Here is a 21,837-nt window from a genome sequence, read left to right as displayed (position 1 = left end):
AAGAAGAAGAAGAAGAAGAAGAAGAAGAAGAAGAAGAAGAAGAAGAAGAAGAAGAAGAATAACTATAAATTATGTTGTGCTTGTTTGTTACTGATTGCTTCCTGGCTATAAACAGGCAAAATAAATATTTTTCTCTTAATTTTCACAACCAAACGTGTTTGTTCTTAGTTTTTCCGAAAGTTTTCTATATCATAGTACGAATAATTAATCTAAATTAGCATTTATTGTGTTCTTTTGATGTTTTTTAAGTAGCAAATATTGTTTAAAACAAGTTTTATTCTATTATAAAAAGTCCTAACACCAATAGGTGAGGAGTTGTAGCGACAAATATGGGCAAAAAATACATAATGCCCCTGGATTGCATAACCAAAGTGCCGGAAAACTTTAAGGCCGTTGAGCATGTCGACAGCGATGTCCGATCGAGCTGAAACTTTTTAGCATTTTTTTTTAGACCAAAAGGAACCATAAATCGAGTGATAATCATTACTTTTTAAAACTTCGAAAATAAGGGCCAGTCTAATACCCACACGTGTATGTGTAGGTATTAAACTATCTCGCTAAACTTTTGATTTATGAAAGCTTGTCTGAGCTTTGAAAATAGACTAAACTTAATACTTACTTGACGAAGTATAATGAACTTGTGAAGTGGATTCCACTTTAGAGTATAAAAGTGGAATCCACTAACGTAGGTAATGATATGAGTACCTTATAAAATACCCTAGATTTCCCTTTTTATTAAATGTGGCTAGTTAATTTAAATACAAGTCTTATTATAACAGATAACAGGGCAATATATAAGAAGCTCGTCAGAGGTATATTATAAAGCGATATTATAAAGATATTAATTAATGTGAATATTCAACTCGAACTGCCTACAGAAGTATTCAATCAAAGTAATTTTTGCCTCAAATTTAGAATTGAAGAGGAATAAATCAAATCCCAGGCATTAAAAGTTTTCAACAGGTAAAAATAATTCCAGGACGCTGCGATTGCAGGAAGGTAGGTGTTAGGTAATTTTTCAAACAAACAAAAAAGTGCTTCTTTTCAGTGTGGAGGATTTGCCAACAAAATCTTTCATAGTTGTTACTGTTTTCCTTCTTCAGAAAATCAATGAAACAGATAAGTAGGGTAAATTTGTATGTAAAAATTAAAATTTAATTTATTAAGAAAACTGTTAATTTGGGAGATATCACACGCGGGGAGGACCACAACACACAAAATGGCGGACCAAAACACAAAACAAACCATGGCACGTGTGTATATTTTCATATCAGAATGGCTTACCAACGAGGAGTTCTATAATACTAATACTGCTAAGACTTATACCTTCCGTGGTGGGGTCATCTTGGGTGTAGCATAGCATGAATGCTGGAACAAGATAAAATAATGAAAACTATGAAACTACTGGAGAATACATCAATGGGAATAGTAAGATAAATACAGAACAGATTGAAAATTATTGCAACATAATTTCCTAAAAGTTACGCTCTTCTATGAAACTGAGCTTAAAGCATTATACCTACTGGAAGAAATAAACGGTCATCTTGGGTGTAGCATAGCATGAATGCTGGAACAAGATAAAATAATGAAAACTATGAAACTACTGGAGAATACATCAATGGGAACAGTAAGATAAATACAGAACAGATTGAAAATTATTCCAACATAATTTCCTAAAAGTTACGCTCTTCTATGAAACTGAGCTTAAAGCATTATACCTACTGGAAGAAATAAACATATCATATTCACGATATCAGAGAGCAATAGAAATAGAATTAGATAATGAGTAAAATGTACAAAATATAGGGATAAAAGACAGAGTGCATAAGAAAATACGTGTCAAAAGAAAGAGTTAAAATTCAAAGATAACATGTAAAATACTGTGTAGAAATTCAAATTAGAAATACGTTCAATTAGAGTTTTGAGTTCACCTTTTTCCATGCCAAAAGAGGCTGACTTTTGAATAGATCGGGTGGTGAAAACTCTATGAATGTTTAGTAAAGAGCGCGTACGATGTAAACCCCCTGTATAGGAAGAATAATATTTTTAATGTCATAAATTAATAATAAATAATACCTATGATAATTATCATATACATACCAACAAAATTGAAGTACACGTGAACATATTTTAAAAACAAGCAGGGTCCGTCCCTCCGGGAATTTTTCAGCCCGTAGTGATTAGAGAAAATCAGTACCTATGTACCTACCTACCTAATTTGTTTAATATTCAGTTTATTATTATTATTCTTGATTTGATTTTTTGATTTTACTTTCATGTAATGATTTTAAATCAAGACTAGAGCCCGTTCTCCCTTTATTTCCAATATAATGTTTAAGTCACCCATCCATTTATTGGCCTTGCTCGGTGTAGCTTAACATAGATGACGCTAAAACCGGTCTTAAATTAACGGCTGAAGTGTTATCTAAAACTTTCTCGCTTTGAGTTTATAGGTCGTCGCGACAAATTTCAAGATCAGAGCTTATTTGTGTGAGAAAATGTGAAAAAAATCCCGCAAAAACCAGTTTTTTTTGGTTTTTTGGCTTTATGGTTTTCTGGACAAAATTTGCACCACCATTTTCGTGATCCTGGTAAAAAGACCTTTAATTTGATATATAGGTCGACCAGGTTTGGATAAGTCCTTCTATGGGGACAGACTGACTGACGGACTGACAGACAGACACCGAAGCGAATACAATAGTCCGTCCACTATACCTTTTATTATTAGTAATAATAAAGGAAGGACGGACTAACAACAAAATAAAATTATTTTTGTTTCCAAAAACTATAAATAAAAAAAGGTATGTATTATAACTTTTGGAAACTGAAATTGTTTATTTTATTTGACATTTCAGTATGACAAACTCAGGTTTATTTCAAGAACAAAAAATATTCTTTGCTCTTTTATGAGAAATAATATGTACCTATGAATTGCATACCCATTTCAAAAGTCAATGGCAGAGGCAATAGAAAAAGGAGGATCTAGAAAATGGTGAACGAATATTAATACACTTGACAGATCTTTCCAAAGGGTTTCATAGATGAATGCTCTTTAGAAAAACCAGAGCAAAGAGTAAGAGAGTTGAATAAACAGAACTCGAAATATAGCTTTCGGTTTGAAAAGAGTACAAATGAACACAGACATGCGGTTTTACATTCATTCCATGCAGCATGCTGAAAAAAAAAAAACAGACACCGAAGCGAATACAATAGTCCGTCCCTTATACCTTTTTATTACTATTGTAATAGTAAAGGGAGGACGGACTAAAAACTAAAACCAGAGCAAAGAGTAAGAGAGTTGAATAAACAGAACTCGAAATATAGCTTTCGGTTTGAAAAGAGTACAAAATGAACACAGACATGCGGTTTTACATTCATTCCATGCAGCATGCTGAAAAAAAAACATTCAATTTACATTACCACACTGAGAAACCCAGAAGAGTCACTAGACCAAACCATTATAAATCTAGTTAGGTATACCTACCTAGATATTGTGGGAAATGGGAAATAGAGAAACAGAGAGGTGAAAAGAGAGGAAGAGAGAGAGAGAGAGAGAGAGAGAGCGAGAGAGAAGGGACTGACAGACAGACACCGAAGCGAATACAATAGTCCGTCCACTATACCTTTTATTATTAGTAATAATAAAGGAAGGACGGACTAACAACAAAATAAAATTATTTTTGTTTCCAAAAACTATAAATAAAAAAAGGTATGTATTATAACTTTTGGAAACTGAAATTGTTTATTTTATTTGACATTTCAGTATGACAAACTCAGGTTTATTTCAAGAACAAAAAATATTCTTTGCTCTTTTATGAGAAATAATATGTACCTATGAATTGCATACCCATTTCAAAAGTCAATGGCAGAGGCAATAGAAAAAGGAGGATCTAGAAGGTGAAAAAAGAAAAGATGGATATTGTAACAAAGGACATGAAGAGAGTCATAGGCATGAAGGGATACGGAAAGGGAGGAAGAGAGATAGAGAAAGGGAGAAAGATAAGAGAGAGTGAGAGAGAGGAAATTGCAAAGTACACCTATGTTCTGGATGATATAGCAATTTATAGCATAAATATAGTTATAGGAACAGTACTATACATTGGAATATTATATCCAATAGTGCAATGCTGCCAACTTTTGCATGTTGCCTCCATCATTCATTGTTGTCATGTCATGCACGATGGAATAATGACTAGTAGACTTCAGAAATATGTTATATGATTGTATATTCTTCACTTCATGAACTAATTTCCACCATTATATAAATTTGAACAAAATGTAACATTGCGCCATATTTTCTCTTTTTCAGACCTCAACGCTGGAAAGGAAAAAGAAGAACTTCTCTTTCAGTCGAAAGTTCCCCTTCATGAAGAGTAAAGACGACAAATCTGAGGATGGTTCGGATCAAGAACGTAAGTCTAAACTCCTCTCCATACGAGGCATGAACCAAGAACCCTTGCACTGTGGAGCCGGTGTCATTAGTTTTCTTCTTAGTGGATTTTTAAGTCTTCCCCTACCCCCCTATTCAGTTGCTCTCCCCTTGCCCTCATTTTTGAGAATTTTCTGTGCTTTTCTTAGATTTGCAGTTTTTAAAAGGTTTACATGTGCCGGATTTGAATTGATTTGGTGCCCTGGTGCACCACTTTTGATTTAACACAGGGTGTGTGATTTGTGATGATACCTATTTACTGCCGTAATAGAAGGTGAAAAAAGAAAAGATGGATATTGTAACAAAGGACATGAAGAGAGTCATAGGCATGAAGGGATACGGAAAGGGAGGAAGAGGGATAGAGAAAGGGAGAAAGATAAGAGAGAGTGAGAGAGAGGAAATTGCAAAGTACACCTATGTTCTGGATGCATACAGAATATAGCAATTTATAGAATAAATACAGTTATAGGAACAATACTATACATTGGAATATCATATCCAATAGTGCAATGCTGCCAACTTTTGCATGTTGCCGCCATCATTCATTGTTGTCATGTCATGCACGATGGAATAGAAATCTGAAATACAGGGTGTTCCAAAATCGCGTCAACTATTCCCCCTTATCAGCTTAGGCTATTGTGTGTACCATGTTTAGGAGGCGCTATTGTATGATGCTTTGTATAAATACGACATATTGTTCTCCCATTTTCACCTGAGAGTCGCAATGAGTTTTTAAACACCCTGTATATCAAAAGCCCGACGTTAGTGAGCTGTCATGCATGATAAAACTACTCTTTTGTATAAATAATTTAAATAAAATAAAAACATTAAACATTTTATAGTATACGAACATAGGCAGGTACAGGTATAGCATAGGTACTATGTACATATTAATAGATGAATGTTTTATTAGAAGTAAATGATGAAAATGACCAAGAAGGAAAGGGAGAGAAAGCATAATATAGAAAATGGCGGCTGGTGTGTATTAAAATAGCGACATATGTACAAAACCCCTTCGAATAATGGTAAAACCCCTTCTATTATAATATTTAACACAGACCAATTTTTAGATTAAGACAATTAAAATGTCGATTTTTTTTTAGATTTGTATTTTGTACATTAGGAGGCTTCGCAAGTCTATTGGTAAGTTAGGAGGAGGCTTTTATGGGTTCTGTGTTAGATTAAGTTAGAGATGGATTCAAAACTACGACAACAATAATACACATATTAGGTAGCACAAGGTTTCTACTGGGTGAGGGAATTATTATAATTACAGTGCAAGTTAGACGACATTTTTAGAAAGATTGATTCTAACTACATTGAATAATTTGGATGCGTTGAAGGTTTCTACTGGGTGAGGGAATTATTATAATTACAGTGCAAGTTAGACGACATTTTTAGAAAGATTGATTCTAACTACATTGAATAGGTAATTTGGATGCGTTAACGATTTCGGGGCTGTAGCAAAGTTTCATTAAACTTGTTCTTTTCAAGAAATTAATTAAATGTGCAGACCAAATTTCATGGCTTTTCAAGTTCCGAAAACCAATTTTCCACTGCTACCGCCCCGGACATAGAGGTTATTACTGTTCAACCGGTTTAACACGTTTGGGTTTTACTTACGCATCGAAGATGGATCGCCGTCATGGTTAGGTGTGGTTGGAGAGACTACACGGGTGTGGGTGAGGGTGTGTGAGAAAACAGGATAGAGAAAGATAGAGGGCGCGAGAGGGGACAAACAGAAAACAAAGCACATCAGAGGGTTAACATGCGCTCAGTGTTACCGGTAAAATTTCGTGAGGGGCCAGGGGGAAGCCCATGACTCCCGTGAGGGGTTAATATAGTAAAGAGGGGTTTATTATTGGCCAAATGTTGACTAAAATCAATAGTTTCTGATCTGTCCCTTCATTTGGAATATAACTTTCTATATTTACCCATTTTCTATCTGTTTTTTCCCCTATCTTACAATCTACTCATTATATTCTTCAACAGATATTAAATGACGAAAAATTAACAATGAGTAGGCATTTTTAAAACTATCTCAGCGTAGTCACGATCTAATGTATTTTAGCATAAATTGTCGATATTTACCCATTTTCTATCTGTTTTTTCCCCTATCTTACAATCTACTCATTATATTCTTCAACAGATATTAAATGACGAAAAATTAATAATGAGTAGGCATTTTTAAAACTATCTCAGCGTAGTCACGATCTAATGTATTTTAGCATAAATTGTCCTCAGGTCGTATCTAGTAGAAGGTAGAGGAATTTAATATTAATGAGAGGGACAGCACAAAGTTTTCAAAATAGAAACAAACGGTCAATTTGTAGAGAGAGTGTTCAGTATAAGGTGAGTCACGCATAGCTTATCCTACGGCGGTAAATAGGTATCATCACAAATCACACACTCTGTGTTAAATCAAAAGTGGTGCACCAGGGCACCAAATCAATTCAAATCCGGCACATGTAAACCTTTTAAAAACTGCAAATCTAAGAAAAGCACAGAAAATTCTCAAAAATGAGGGCAAGGGGAGAGCAACTGAATAGGGGGGTAGGGGAAGACTTAAAAATCCACTAAGAAGAAAACTAATGACACCGGCTCCACAGTGCAAGGGTTCTTGGTTCATGCCTCGTATGGAGAGGAGTTTAGACTTACGTTCTTGATCCGAACCATCCTCAGATTTGTCGTCTTTACTCTTCATGAAGGGGAACTTTCGACTGAAAGAGAAGTTCTTCTTTTTCCTTTCCAGCGTTGAGGTCTGAAAAAAGAGAAAATATGGCGCAATGTTACAATTTGTTCAAATTTATATAATGGTGGAAATTAGTTCATGAAGTGAAGAATATACAATCATATAACATATTTCTGAAGTCTACTAGTCATCAATCTCAGAACCAAAAATACATAACTACTTGGAGCCTATGCCTTTGGGCGTAGACTAGGGGGTTTAATGTACTACGAAAAGTAAGCTCTCCTCCTGTTTGGGGTTGAAAAATATTCCAACAAATTTTAACCAACGTTCGTTCACATATGAGGAAAGCTCATTCACTTTATCAAGCATGGATTGATTTGTATGTAGCTTCGAAATTTACATTTTATTTACAAACAAAACCTACTCTCTTCCTCTTTCTCCCTCCTATTGTTTATTTAGCTATAGACATTGTACCGCTCGTACAAATTCATCCCATCTCTGTCTTGTGAACGCATATTATCAGCTCTCTGTCTCTCCTATATTTGATATCCACTATGTAAATACAATACCTATCCAGAACAGTGAAAGCGGGATGGCTCCACTCCTCACATCAAAATCAAAACAAATAAATTTCTGTTTTTGATTTTATCTCCCCCCCCCCACCCATTGACTTTGAGTTGGGAAAGGAGGAGGATAAACAATCCTCTCTGTGTTCTGTTTGAACCCAGATATGCGGAATATGCTAAATGGTTGACATGGAAAATCCCTGATAGTGATAGTAAACCTTGTATTGAAGGGTAAACCATTGTTCCAACTCATTGAAGTGCTATGATTGTCTGAGGCTTTTATTTATTACAAGAATATGATGCTCAGGATACGAAGTATTTGTGTAACCATGTAACTGTAGTCGTTAGGAGTGTAGGTATGAATGTTGTACCCATGTAGGTCACATTTAGCGGGAGAGCATACCACGTTTTTGATGCACTCAGTTCATTAACGTTTAAGTGCATTTCATATCCCGTAATATCATACCCGCTCTTCACATTTCTAAAGTATGTAAACATTACGTTTAAATTCCCTAAAAAAAAAAAAAAAAAAAAAAAAAAAAAAAAAAAAAAAAAACAAACACAACACAATCCAAAGAGGTAAATATTAATTGACCTTCCCACTACTGTAGGATTGTTCATATTGTATAAAATATTTGTCTGATTTAATTGGTGTTCAAAATATACATTTTATTGTTAATATATTAAATCAATAAATTCATAAAAAAAAGCTACCGAATATAAAATATAATGTTCCACGGGTTCACGGAGCAATTTTATTAATTTATTAATCCTAATTCGTGTAATTTTTTTGTGTCAGAGGGTTTTAATAGAGGAAGCACAAGTATTTCGTTCTGCATGCAGGGAGTTCAGTGGTGACGAAATTTTTAGTTTCATTCGAAAAATAATTTGAAAAAGTCACGGGACTGCCAGTGTAGCAGTGAAATCGGTTGACAGCGAAATGGAACTTTTTGTTGTCAGTACCTGCGTTTAAAAAAGAGGATGTGTTAGGTAACTGCATCAAGTTCAATTATTCAATTAAAATTCTCGAGAAAAATCTGACCAAAAAGTTAATTATTTATCTGTCGCATTTGTTTTGTTTGTTTGTCTGTTTATATATATGTAGAAAGAGAGTCGGGAAATATGTAGAAGAGTATTTGTGTAACCATGTAACTGTAGTCGTTAGGAGTGTAGGTATGAATGTTGTACCCATGTAGGTCACATTTAGCGGGAGAGCATACAACGTTTTTGATGCACTCAGTTCATTAACGTTTAAGTGTATTTCATATCCCGTAATATCATACCCGCTCTTCACACATCTAAAGTATGTAAACATTACGCTTCTCTCTTACATGTTGAGTTGAGATCATTGCACTATTCCCAATGTTTAGTGCTGACGACGTCATACCATTTCGATTTTAAGTTAAGTCAACACTCGATGGAAAACCTCTCAACCCCTCTTGTTCATTGCTGGAATTCTAATAATGAGTTCAGTTTCGTAATGAATGAAAATGTTCAGAATACATTAGTCCTCCTAAATAATAAAAAGCTAAAATGAAAATCCTGTACCTTACTGTCAACACTATCAAAACTAAAATGAAAACTCTGCGGATGTCACTCACTCTAGCCCAGAGCATGGCAGAAAGCTTGCTCCGTTTTTAATTGCTGTTTTCAAAAATTGTCCTCGGGGGCTTGTAGATTAATCCAATTTAGAGAGTTACGTTGGGTTTACCTGAACTATCAACCTCCGGCTCCGGGTGTTTGTTCCACATGACATCGACCTGACAAGACAAGACTAAGCCTGACAAGACTAAGCCAAGCTAGCATGTCGAAAACTTTTAATGAATACTCCAACGTTCGGGTTATGTCATGTCAAAGAAATAGTAGAGGTAACTTCGGAAAGTTAATAAGAAATATTTTAAAAAGTTATTAAAAAGTTAAAAATACCTACAGTAAAGTTTCCTTCGTAGAGGTAATTCGGGAAAGTTAATAAGAAATATTTTAAAAAGTTATTAAAAAGTTAAAAATACCTACAGTAAAGTTTCCTTCTTTTTACATGGTTTTTTCTTTCTAATGAAAATATTAAAAACTCAACCTCATGGAAAGCTCATGTTAAGAAGGATATGCAAGTAGCATGTTCATGTTCATGTACGAGCCCTCCAAGCCAAGGTAATGTTGCTACATGTCAAGTGCCTACTTGACTGCCTAGGAACTTGCAAGACTAATAAAGGAGCCTGTCTCGCTTCTCTACGCTGAAACTCTGTGACTCGGATACAAACTTAAGTTAATAGGTAGATACCTTATTCTCAAGTGCCAATAAGTGCGTGCAATGGTAAGAGACGAGGAATATGGAATGCATAATATTATTATATTTAAACTTAAGAACGCTACATCAAGAGCATACTCGTACGACATTAAATGGAGAAACGCGAAAGAAAGTTGCTGAGAAAAACAATGTCTAGGCACACAGCAATACGTCAGGCCAAAGTCTGGTCAAATTGATAAAGAGACTTCTCACTCTTTTCAGCTAAACTTAAGAACGCTACATCAAGAGCATACTCGTACGACATTAAATGGAGAAACGCGAAAGAAAGTTGCTGAGAAAAACAATGTCTAAGCACACAGCAATACGTCAGGCCAAAGTCTGGTCAAATTGATAAAGAGACTTCTCACTCTTTTCAGTCTCATCTTAGGAGTATAAATGAGGTACAGGGGATCACCTGAGGGAGTTGAGTGTTCAAATTCCTTCTTGAAGTCAACTCTAGCGTCATAGAGACCGGTGTATGGTAATTCCTACTTACTTTACATTACGTAACCGTGACATGGGTCGGTACATATTTATCATGCCTATCCATTGGTGTTGAAAAGATTCGGGTTTAAACCTTGAAGTCAACTCTAGCGTCATAGAGACCGGTGTATGGTAATTCCTACTTACTTTACATTACGTAACCGTGACATGGGTCGGTACATATCATGCCTATCCATTGGTGTTGAAAAGATTCGGGTTTAAACCCTTTGGACGCCCAGAGTTCCATTACTCACCTTGAGAGCCTGGGCTGCATCCTCGTGTGTGGCATTCTTCAGATTGATTCCGTTCACCGACAGAATCTGGTCACCTCGTTTCAACTCCCCGGATAGATCAGCTGGACCTCCCTGCAGGATAAATGACACGAAGATACCTTCACCATCTTCCCCGCCTACGATGTTGAAACCGAGTCCGGAGCTGCCCTTGTTGAGAACTACCGTGCGAATGTCACTGTAAGCAGAAGAGAAGAAGAGACAAGTTAGAATATTCAGTCAGACAACACATTTTCGGGCAATGTTTTTGAAATTCGTCGTCTGTAAAAGTGCGTCGTAACTCTGAATTTTGGGTTTTTGGAGAAATTATCCTAAAGGCAAAAGACAAAATTCATATAGTAAGGACGCACCTTGGTCCTTGACATGACAACAATGCCAACATCGGAAAAAGTAGAAATTACATAAGTCATCTTCCCCGCCTACGATGTTGAAACCGAGTCCGGAGCTGCCCTTGTTGAGAACTACCGTGCGAATGTCACTGTAAGCAGAAGAGAAAAGTTAGAATATTCAGTCAGACAACACATTTTCGGGCAATGTTTTTGAAATTCGTCGTCTGTAAAAGTGCGTCGGAACTCTGAATTTTGGGTTTTTGGAGAAATTATCCTAACAAAAGACAAAATTCATATAGTAAGGACGCACCTTGGTCCTTGACATGACAACAATGCCAGCATCGGAAAAAGTAGAAATTACATAAGCAGAGGAGGATTGCTCTCGTTGACCCGGCGCGGCGGTTGTTACAGAAATTGATTAATATAGCCATTTTATCAGCCGGACTACCGTGCATTTCAGTTTCCATTACGATTACCTCCGTCAAAAGCTCAAAGAGGGAGGGGGAAACAAAGGTTCCTGCAAAGTTCAAATAAAAACAGCTGAACAGCGAAGTAATGGGATCTGACTCCAAGATCCCCCGGCCCCGGGATTTTAGTTACATCCAGCCATCCCATGTCAATCACATGTCAACCTAAATCCTGCATTACCGCTTCCTCCCCTGGACGAAATGGAGGATTCGTGTAAAACTCCTAGGGGTTTTAATTAAAATAGAGGAAGCACAAGTATTTCGTTCTGCATGCAGGGAGTTGAGTGGTGACGAAAGTTTCATTCGAAAAATAATTTGAAAAAGTCACGGGACTGCCAATGTAGCAGTGACATCGGTTGACAGCGAAATGGAACTTTTTGTTGTCAGTACCTGCGTTTAAAAAAGAGGATGTGTTTAGGTAACTGCATCAAGTTCAATTATTCAATTAAAATTCTCGAGAAAAATCTGACCAAAAAGTCAATTATTTATCTGTCGCATTTGTTTTGTTTGTTTGTCTGTTTATATATATGTAGAAAGAGAGTCGGGAAAGGTCTCAGTTTCCCAGACTATCCTTACGGCTTAGCACAGATAAAACACTAATAGGTGAAGCGCGATAATAAGTACACACAGAAAAGGTATTTGCAATCAACCAACAATGAAGATAGGTATATTACGTAGATAGGTATGTACACTATTCCGACCCTGGACTCGAAACTCCCCAAGACATCCCTTCGCGGATTCTATACGAAGACTGACTAGCCTGGAACCTAGCACCAGGTTTCTCGCACCGAGTATCCCCTACTAGATTTCCCCCTCAGCCTTTCGGGGTGTATCGAATGAAGATCCCTTACTGAGATTGGTCCAATGGTTACGCTCTGCTTATGAGGGTGCCATTGCTAGCCTACATATAGGGGAAAGGTCTCAGTTTCCCAGACTATCCTTACGGCTTAGCACAGATAAAACACTAATAGGTGAAGCGCGATAATAAGTACACACAGAGAAGGTATTTGCAATCAACCAACAATGAAGATAGGTATATTACGTAGGTAGGTATGTACACTATTCCGACCCTGGACTCGAAACTCCCCAAGACATCCCTTCGCGGATTCTATACGAAGACTGACTAGCCTGGAACCTAGCACCAGGTTTCTCGCACCGAGTATCCCCTACTAGATTTTCCCCTCAGCCTTTCGGGGTGTATCGAATGAAGATCCCTTACTGGGATTGGTCCAATGGTTACGCTCTGCTTATGAGGGTGCCATTGCTAGCCTACATATATATAATAAAAAGTTGGCGATTCCATTTCATTCATACCTAATATTCAATGGAGATCGACTTTCTCAATCCTAATGCTACTGACTATCTAATAATCTTCAAGAATGCCATAAATTTTCTACGAGAGAACTTAATTCATTTCTAAAAGGTTAAGACTGCCCAGTAACATTCAATAATGTCATAACCTTTTGGAAATGGAGGTATGAGCTAGTAAATGAAAAGTACCTATGTCCAAAGTTTGGAAAGTTCCCTCCCGTATGAGCGTACGTTTTTAACGAAGTTAATTTCTCGAAGCTTACTCCATACAAATGTACATGTTCTCTTAGATAAATGCACCTCGGTACATTGTAAAAGCACACGCTTGCTCCATATCATGTGTAAATTGTACATTTTAGCATTTAGGACTGAGGAGATTTCAAGTTCGAGTGTGAGAAGGAATTCATTGTGAAGATTTAGTATTGTTGACTCAACGAAACTTGCTTTTAATACAAACGCCCTGAAAGTCTGGTTAAATCTGTCGTACATTAGATTTTTACCAAGATAAAATGGACTAATATGCAAGATTTTTTTCTGGAGAAATAATAGAATTATGTCTCTGCGCACAGCATTTTACCCGAAATGTGTGTGACACATGTCACTCAGTACTGCATAAATCAGCTCCTGATGACCTGATCTTTATAGCTGTGTTTACAGTTTTCCGTGTTCAAAGCAATAGAACACAGGAAGATTGAAGATTTTTCTCAAGAACAATAAATCGCTTACAAAACAATCTTCCCCAGATTTATGTTGTGTTATTACACAATACAATACATACTTATAAGTTTAGAAAAACATACAAAGAGTAATCCTACCTATGAATATAACCATTATACATGAAGTATTTTTTTAAGTTCTTCCCATTTGAAATATATGCCCAAGCTCAAGGCCAAGAGCCCAATTCAGCAACTGCTGAGGTATACCTACTAGGTATAATATACACACACCTATCTATCAGTGTATCATAGCATCTTGTACCAAACAGCCAGACATTGGTAACCTCTCTATTAACCCCGATCACTTCAGACTCTGAAGCTCAGAGTTGATTTTATTTCCTCTTGTGCAGAAACTTTCGATTCCATACAGTCCTGACTCAGCGGGGTGCCTCAAGTTTATAATTAAGTTTAAATACTAATATCTACTCTCAAATAGCAGATAACACACATTATTGTGTAGTACTATAGTAGTTGTGTTATTATCAACGTTGGACGGTGGCTATAAAACTAATGGGCCATTTGAGGAAACAAAGTTGCCGTTTGGAGAAGAGAAAAAAAAAAAATAAAAATCATATTTTTTGTTGAACAAAATAAATAATCTAAAAAAATAGTTTGGATGTATTTTATATGTTTCCAATTTTACCCTCCTTTCCAATCTCATCCTTCATCCCCTTCACCCCTTTCTCTTTGTCAGCCTGCATTGTATTTCTTTCTCTTCCCTTTTTCTTCTCCTTGTCCTCCCTTTCCTGTAACTCCTCTTCTCTTCCTTCCTCCACGTTCTACTTCTCTAACTGTTCCTCCTTCTTCCCCCCCAGTCGGAATTAAAAACACTACTCAGATTCGTCCATTTAATCACGAGACTGGCCTCCTTGTGTTATTATCAACGTTGGACGGTGGCTATAAAACTAATGGGCCATTTGAGGAAACAAAGTTGCCGTTTGGAGAAGAGAAAAAAAAATAAAAATCATTTTTTTTTGTTGAACAAAATAAATAATCTAAAAAAATATTTTGGATGTATTTTATATGTTTCCAATTTTACCCTCCTTTCCAATCTCATCCTTCCTCCCCTTCACCCCTTTCTCTTTGTCAGCCTGCATTGTATTTCTTTCTCTTCCCTTTTTCTTCTCCTTGTCCTCCCCTTCCTCTAACTCCTCTCCTCTTCCTTCCTCCACGTTCTACTTCTCTAACTGTTCCTCCTTCTTTCCCCCAGGCGGAATTAAAAACACTACTCAGATTCGTCCATTTAATCACGAGACTGGCCTCCCCCGTCCACTAACATGTAACTTCTATAGTCCCCATCCACTCATCCCTCGTCCTCCTATTATACGTGGAGAATACTCGGCAAACTTTTTTTACACCATTCAGTTGTATACAGGGTGTAAGTAATGCTTTTTCGTATTCACTTGCATTGTTTAAATTTTGAGTATAAATAAAAGGGCGTTTATTTTAAGTGCATTAACCAAGATATCAAATACGTGCAGATAAAAATTCGTAGTAGACTGCAAGACACTGTACGTAGAACATAGTATTCAGTGTTTGAATTCCCAAAGAGAATCCAAATTACAATTCCACCCCAGATACAGTAAAACAGGTAGGCACTCACTTTATTGAAACACCCTGTACATAGGACTTAGAGAGGGGGCGGGGGGCTGACCACTATGAAAAAAAACGTAGATACGTCTGCTAAAGAAGTAAGTGCCTGGTAAAGTAAGCTCATACCGAGTAAACATGTAGTAAATGACAAATTTGACCATCTACGCCAGTGTCATGGAGAATAAGACAACTTTCATTCAATTGAATGTCATCAAGTCAGAGTCTTGGGATGTCGCGTCGACAGATGCAGTAGTTCCTGGAACAAACACTGAGGCCACCTACATCGAATATGGTCCTTAGGTGAAGTGACAGACTGGACATGTTAATACACTGCAGGCCAAATAGGAGAGCTCTTTAAGTAAATCTTCTGGAGTCATGAAGCTGTGTCCACATCTCATATTCGAGGAAAATCCATGTTGTCGAGGCAGTGTACGGTTTCAATCGGCGTTGACTATGTGTGGACACAGCTTTAGAGTTGGAAGCTAAAATTGGCAAATTAGTAAACCTTAGTAGCTTAAGGGAGTGCTCGTTTAGGCGATTTCGAGTACTGATTTACCAACAAACTGTTAACTGAGGTACCTACAGTGCATATAAGATTTGTTTCAGATTTGTTGAGAACAGGGTAAAGAATCACATGATTGTTCATTAACGTTGTTATGTAGGGTAGAATGAGTAGAATCTAGAATTGTAGGCCGTAATTTTATTGGCAAACAGTGGCAGCAGTAGTTGTCTAAGAAAACATTCGAGAAGTTCTCACAGTACAGCAGTTTATCCCACGTCCTTCCATATGAATTTGATGGCTAATGAAGGAAACCATTCCAACCACTATTAGCACTAATGATAGGCACGAGAGAAGAAAACCAATTTTCGATCGACTACGGCCTCCACGCAAAGAAATCTTTCTTCCTACAAAATTTTTTAAAAAATAAACATACATCCTACGCATGTGAGTCTGTCCTTAATGGCTACCCACTTCTCGATCGGAAAATCAGATCGTCACGTGATTGAGATATGATTTTCATTTCATCGAATCGCTTCGATTAATATTCATTTATTCAATTCAGTTTTCAGTACGACTCTTTGGTTAGATTCAAGATCAAACTCATCAAGTTCGTCATATAGGAAACGTAAAAATCAGGTATGTTATTATTATTAAGGTAGTTGTATATTTTGATAATTACGTGTATTTCTTCTATTTCCTAGTCGCTACAGCCGACTCCGACTCGTCTTTATGTTGCTATGAAAACCTTTACAGACGTCGAATTGAAGGTTGTGTAAAGATGTAAATTTTGAATCTTATTTAAAAAGAACTACGTGAGAAGCAGCTATCTGGAAATGAGGTACATAAAAGAGCGGACTGGAAAAGACTGACACGAAATATCGACTCCGTTTGAACGGGAAAAGGTAGAAGAAGAAGATTGTAAAAACCACAGTAAAATTAATTGACAGCTCAGACACCGAAATTGACGAATTATAAGGCAGACATGGCATCCTTGGATGCCCACTTCCTTTTCATGTCCCAAATTTTTACTAAATAGGCACTACGAGACGAACGTAATAAAATGCCATCTTTTGCGTGCCTGTTCAACGTAACAAACATACAACTGTAGTCATGTACAGTAATCCAGCCGACACTTCTACCTACTGTGTCTATGCCTAATGCCTATCCATAACAGTTCTATCTAAAACATTGAAATGAACACAGGAGGAGGAGGAGGAGGAGGAGGAGGAGGAGGAGGAGGAGAAGATGAAAAGAAGGAGGCAGTAAGAGCTATACGACTAGTAGAACATTTTACAAACAAAGTCAAGTCCTTACCAGTAGGAGTGTTAAGTATTCGTATTTACCTTTGTATGTGGAGTATTTTGTGAACTATCTTTTATGTAAGCTTTTGCAGGACCCTAGATTTTTCAATTAAAAATGTCCTAGCTTTTATCAGCTTAATATCGTTAAGGGGATTTGTCTAAATGAAAACGCCTGCATCAGAAAAATGCCTGCAGACTAAGGACTTACACTTGACCAGATAACTACCTATGTATGGGTCTTGGGAATATAAAGATATGTAAATGCAGTGAATATGTATCTGTGCAATGTAAAATGCATTCACTTTACATATGTACATGGGGGTTGGAATTTAGAGTTCTAAAACGGAATGATTTCCCTTCCTAAAGCTTCTGGGGGTTCTGGACCTTTGAATGTTCATTTTCCATGACATGTTCACTACACAGAATTTCCGCTGCAACCTTTGCTGTCGCCGGAAATTCACTTGACCATTTGGAGTCAAAAGTTGAACCACATTTTCAGCACAGTTGTAGGAACAATAAATTTCATAAAGTTAATTTCATGTTGCTCGGTGCACTCAGAGAATTTCGGGTTCTAAAACGGAACACAAAGGTATGAGATGCATACGCAGGAAACATTGCATCCAATTAATAGCCCGAGCTCATTCTCATTCCAATTGAAAATTCATAATTTCAAACCCGAGGACGGGAAGGAGAAGAATTTGCAGGGACAGGCATTTTCAGCACGGTTGTAGGAACAATAAATTTCATAAAGTTAATTTCATGTTGCTCGGTGCACTCAGAGAATTTCGGGTTCTAAAACAGAACACAAAGGTATGAGATGCATACGCAGGAAACATTGCATCCAATTAATAGCTCATTCTCATTCCAATTGAAAATTCATAATTTCAAACCCGAGGACGGGAGGGAGAAGAATTTGCAGGGACAGAAATAATAAAAAGATCCCACCTTTCCCCTCTGGAAGGAAAGGGAGTGGGAATTTATTCATGAACTGTACGTAATTGTATTAGGTTAAATTCATTCCCCCCGATAGACTGTAGGGATCATTGCGATATTTTAGGGATAAAGTAGATTGGTTTGGGGAGAGGGAGGAAAATAGCTGTTCTGACACATTATAATCTTCTTCGGTTCCTCCAGCAAAGTATGTAGTCTGGAGTATGTATTCCTGTCCCTGGATCTGGAAAGAGTTTGTGTTTGAAAGGACTTCTTTGGTAGAGGCAGACTGAGAGGCAGATAAAGGCTAAATATTGTGCTAGGAGGGGGGGGGAGGAAAATAGCTGTTCTGACACATTATAATCTTCTTCGGTTCCTCCAGCAAAGTATGTAGTCTGGATCTGGAAAGAGTTTGTGTTTGAAAGGACTTCTTTGGTAGAGGCAGACAAAGGCAAAATATTGTGCTAGGAGGGGAAAGAAGAAACTCAATTTGGGTAATTACTAATTAAACAAAGAGATATTAACAGAAACCACCCCATTAAATGCCTCAAGCTAACCAAAATAAAGTTAATACAGTCACACAAAGAGCTACAAAAAGGAAGAGAGAAAACCGTGGGAGTTTGCGTTTGCCAAAATATCAACAAACAACCCCCATACGATTTGACCTCAAGAGATGAACCCTATCAAGGTCAAAGGGTACGGAAGATGTCACACAACTTTTATCAGTTCAATATAGACAGTAAAGAAGGTGGGAGGGATATTGGGGACAAAAGGAGATTCGGGGGTTCAAATCCCAAGGGAGATACAAGTTTATCAGTTAGCATTGAATAAACCGAGGGAGGAGAGGAAGGGAAGGGGAGCTCGTTATTTTGTTATTAAAATTATTATTTGATAAGATTAATTCTCTACTCCCCTGTGTCCCATATTCTCTATTGATTAGCATTGGGGGTCTGGGGGATATACCGAGCATGACTTAATCATGCGACATAACTGCGGGATGTAGGTGGATGGTTAATTGTATCATCAATTTCTAGCTCGTCTATATCTTATTCCACCTCTGTCTTCAAGTAATTCTTGAAATTTTGACTTTCTTCTGTATATATGTATTTTCCATTATTCCCTTTTACTTTTCTTATCCTATAAAACGTACGTACGTTACGTACGTACGTACGTTACGTACGTACGTACGTTACGTACGTACGTACGTTACGTACGTACGTACGTTACGTACGTACGTACGTTACGTACGTACGTACGTTACGTACGTACGTACGTTACGTACGTACGTACGTTACGTACGTACGTACGTTACGTACGTACGTACGTTACGTACGTACGTACGTTACGTACGTACGTACGTTACGTACAGACCATGGGCTAAAAATCACTTTTTTGACATCAGGGGATCCCAAAACGGATATTTCCAACCATTTCCCGATTTTGAAAATTTGGACCGATTGCAATACTTTCATTACTAGTATAGCTCCGCTATACTGTAGTAATAGAAAGTAAAAAATACTTCATGTAGGTATAATGGTTATATTCATAGGTTAGGATTACTCTTCGTATGTTTTTCTAAACTTATAAGTATGTATTGTATTGTGCCTTTAAATGACCACCAAATAAAGGTTTATTTATTTATTATACCTAGTGATCTTCAAGCTTTCTTAGGAACCAGCTTGACTCCATAGACTCTATACACAAAAAACCCACTCTGAGGCTTAGGTGTAGGGGCAACAGCCTCAAAAGATGGGTCAAACTTATACGAATCTACGAATACCGACAGTGCATATACGTAGATACGTCTGCTAAAGAAGTAAGTGCCTGGTAAAGTAAGCTCATACCGAGTAAACATGTAGTAAATGACAAATTTGACCATCTACGCCAGTGTCATGGAGAATAAGACAACTTTCATTCAATTGAATGTCATCAAGTCAGAGTCTTGGGATGTCGCGTCGACAGATGCAGTAGTTCCTGGAACAAACACTGAGGCCACCTACATCGAATATGGTCCTTAGGTGAAGTGACAGACTGGACATGTTAATACACTGCAGGCCAAATAGGAGAGCTCTTTAAGTAAATCTTCTGGAGTCATGAGAATTTCATTATTTTCTACAGCTTTTAATTGTGGCGAAAAACTTTTCTCCCTTCCAAAGGACCAGTATTTTCAAGACAGAATTTCATTATTTTCTACAGCTTTTAATTGTGGCGAAAAACTTTTCTCCCTTCCAAAGGACCAGTATTTTCAAGACAAGACAAGATGTGGACTTTTATCTTTGGACCAAATTTGTAGCTTACTGCTGGGATCAAGGGACTCTTAAGTCTCATTCGATCATTGAGCTCCATTGAGCATCCATTGAGATCATTTTGTAATCCGATACTGATAGTTTGAGAAGCACTCTTTTCCCGAAGAGAGTATAAAGAAGCTCACAGCACTCTCATGATATCAAGTGCATTGAACATACTCGGAACATATTGGCCAATATATTGTACAACTACGTGTAGAAGAGCTACTTAATAGGGGGACTATTATCACGGAATATTGTCACGTATCCCCGGGGGGACGCAGCGTGATGTCACGTCACTGCGTCCTGTTACCTCTTCTTCTGATATATTGCGACCTGGTACCCGGGGTTACAGGGTGAGATAGGGTCTGAGCAATGCCATTTTTTGCAGCTGTTATACCTCGTCTCATGTTTCGTTTTCCTTTTCCTTACGTTTCTAAGGAATGTGTTCGCAGCGTGATGTCACGTCACTGCGTCCTGTTACCTCTTCTTCTGATATATTGCGACCTGGTACCCGGGGTTACAGGGTGAGATAGGGTTTGAGCAATGCCATTTTTTGCATCTGTTATAACTCGTCTCATGTTTCGTTTTCCTTTTCCTTACGTTTCTAAGGAATGTGTTTCACTGATGCTATCAATCAAGCATGGTGCAATTTAATTGGTCCATTCTGATATTGTCCCGATTCCCCAGAGTTCCTATAATATGTATCTAAATTGGGTCTCACATACACTCAAGTGTACAAAGTTTGCATTTCTATCCCTTCCGTCTGAGAATCTTTTCTGAATGAAAATATTTCCAACCGTTTTTTGGTACGAATGAAGAGCTCATGTTGTCTTCAAGATATTGTCCTTGGTTTTCTAGTTGGCTCTCTTTCTAATGGAGATATTGTTGATACTGAAGAAGTTCTAAAGTCAACCTGTCCCAAATTGGTTGAACTATTGTCAATGAAGGCTATGCAACCGTTTTTTGGTACGAATGAAGAGCTCATGTTGTCTTCAAGATATTGTCCTTGGTTTTCTAGTTGGCTCTCTTTCTAATGGAGATAGGTATGGTTGATATTGAAGAAGTTCTAAAGTCAACCTGTCCCAAATTGGTTGAACTATTGTCTATTGTCAATGAAGGCTATTGTAGGAACAATAAATTTCATAAAGTTAATTTCATGTTGCTCGGTGCACTCAGAGAATTTCGGGTTCTAAAACGGAACACAAAGGTACTCATGATAACGATAAATCTCGACTCTGATTCACAGTTGTGGCCTCACCTCGAATCGAATACTTGATCTTGACATAGCTCACCTTCCCATTGCTCAATAAGGCAAACGATCCAATAATGTTTTTGTTGTATCAATCGGATTCAATCGCATACACAATTCCAGTCCAAGTTTGTTTGATATCGGAGTTTTAATATCTTGATCAATGTTTAGAATTTTTGATAGCTCCTCATGATAACGATAAATCTCGACTCTGATTCACAGTTGTGGCCTCACCTCGAATCGAATACTTGATCTTGACATAGCTCACCTTCCCTTTGCTCAATAAGGCAAACGATCCAATAATGTTTTTGCTAGGCTCCATGTTGTATCAATCGGATTCAATCGCATACACAATTCCAGTCCAAGTTTGTTTGATATCGGAGTTTTAATATCTTGACTTGATCAAT

At 37.3% G+C, this 21,837-nt stretch overlaps 1 protein-coding gene across 1 annotated transcript in view; it reads right to left on the bottom strand.

The window, feature by feature from the left end:
* The window catches only part of LOC103507165 (disks large 1 tumor suppressor protein), a 39,653-nt gene that overhangs the window by 7,455 nt on the left and 10,361 nt on the right, over positions 1–21,837 (bottom strand). The window contains exons 4-6 of the mRNA XM_026822069.1: positions 7,088–7,190; positions 6,053–6,097; positions 1,327–1,368 (exon numbers count right to left, since the gene is read on the bottom strand). Coding sequence (XP_026677870.1) covers positions 1,327–1,368; positions 6,053–6,097; positions 7,088–7,190 — 190 coding nt within the window. The remainder of the gene's footprint in view (positions 1–1,326; positions 1,369–6,052; positions 6,098–7,087; positions 7,191–21,837) is intronic.

Source organism: Diaphorina citri, unplaced genomic scaffold (genome assembly GCF_000475195.1).
Source record: "Diaphorina citri unplaced genomic scaffold, Diaci psyllid genome assembly version 1.1 scaffold14, whole genome shotgun sequence".
Lineage (NCBI taxonomy): Eukaryota > Metazoa > Arthropoda > Insecta > Hemiptera > Psyllidae > Diaphorina > Diaphorina citri.
Note: the sequence above shows the minus strand (reverse complement) of the source record. Positions and strands in the feature narration are given on the sequence as shown.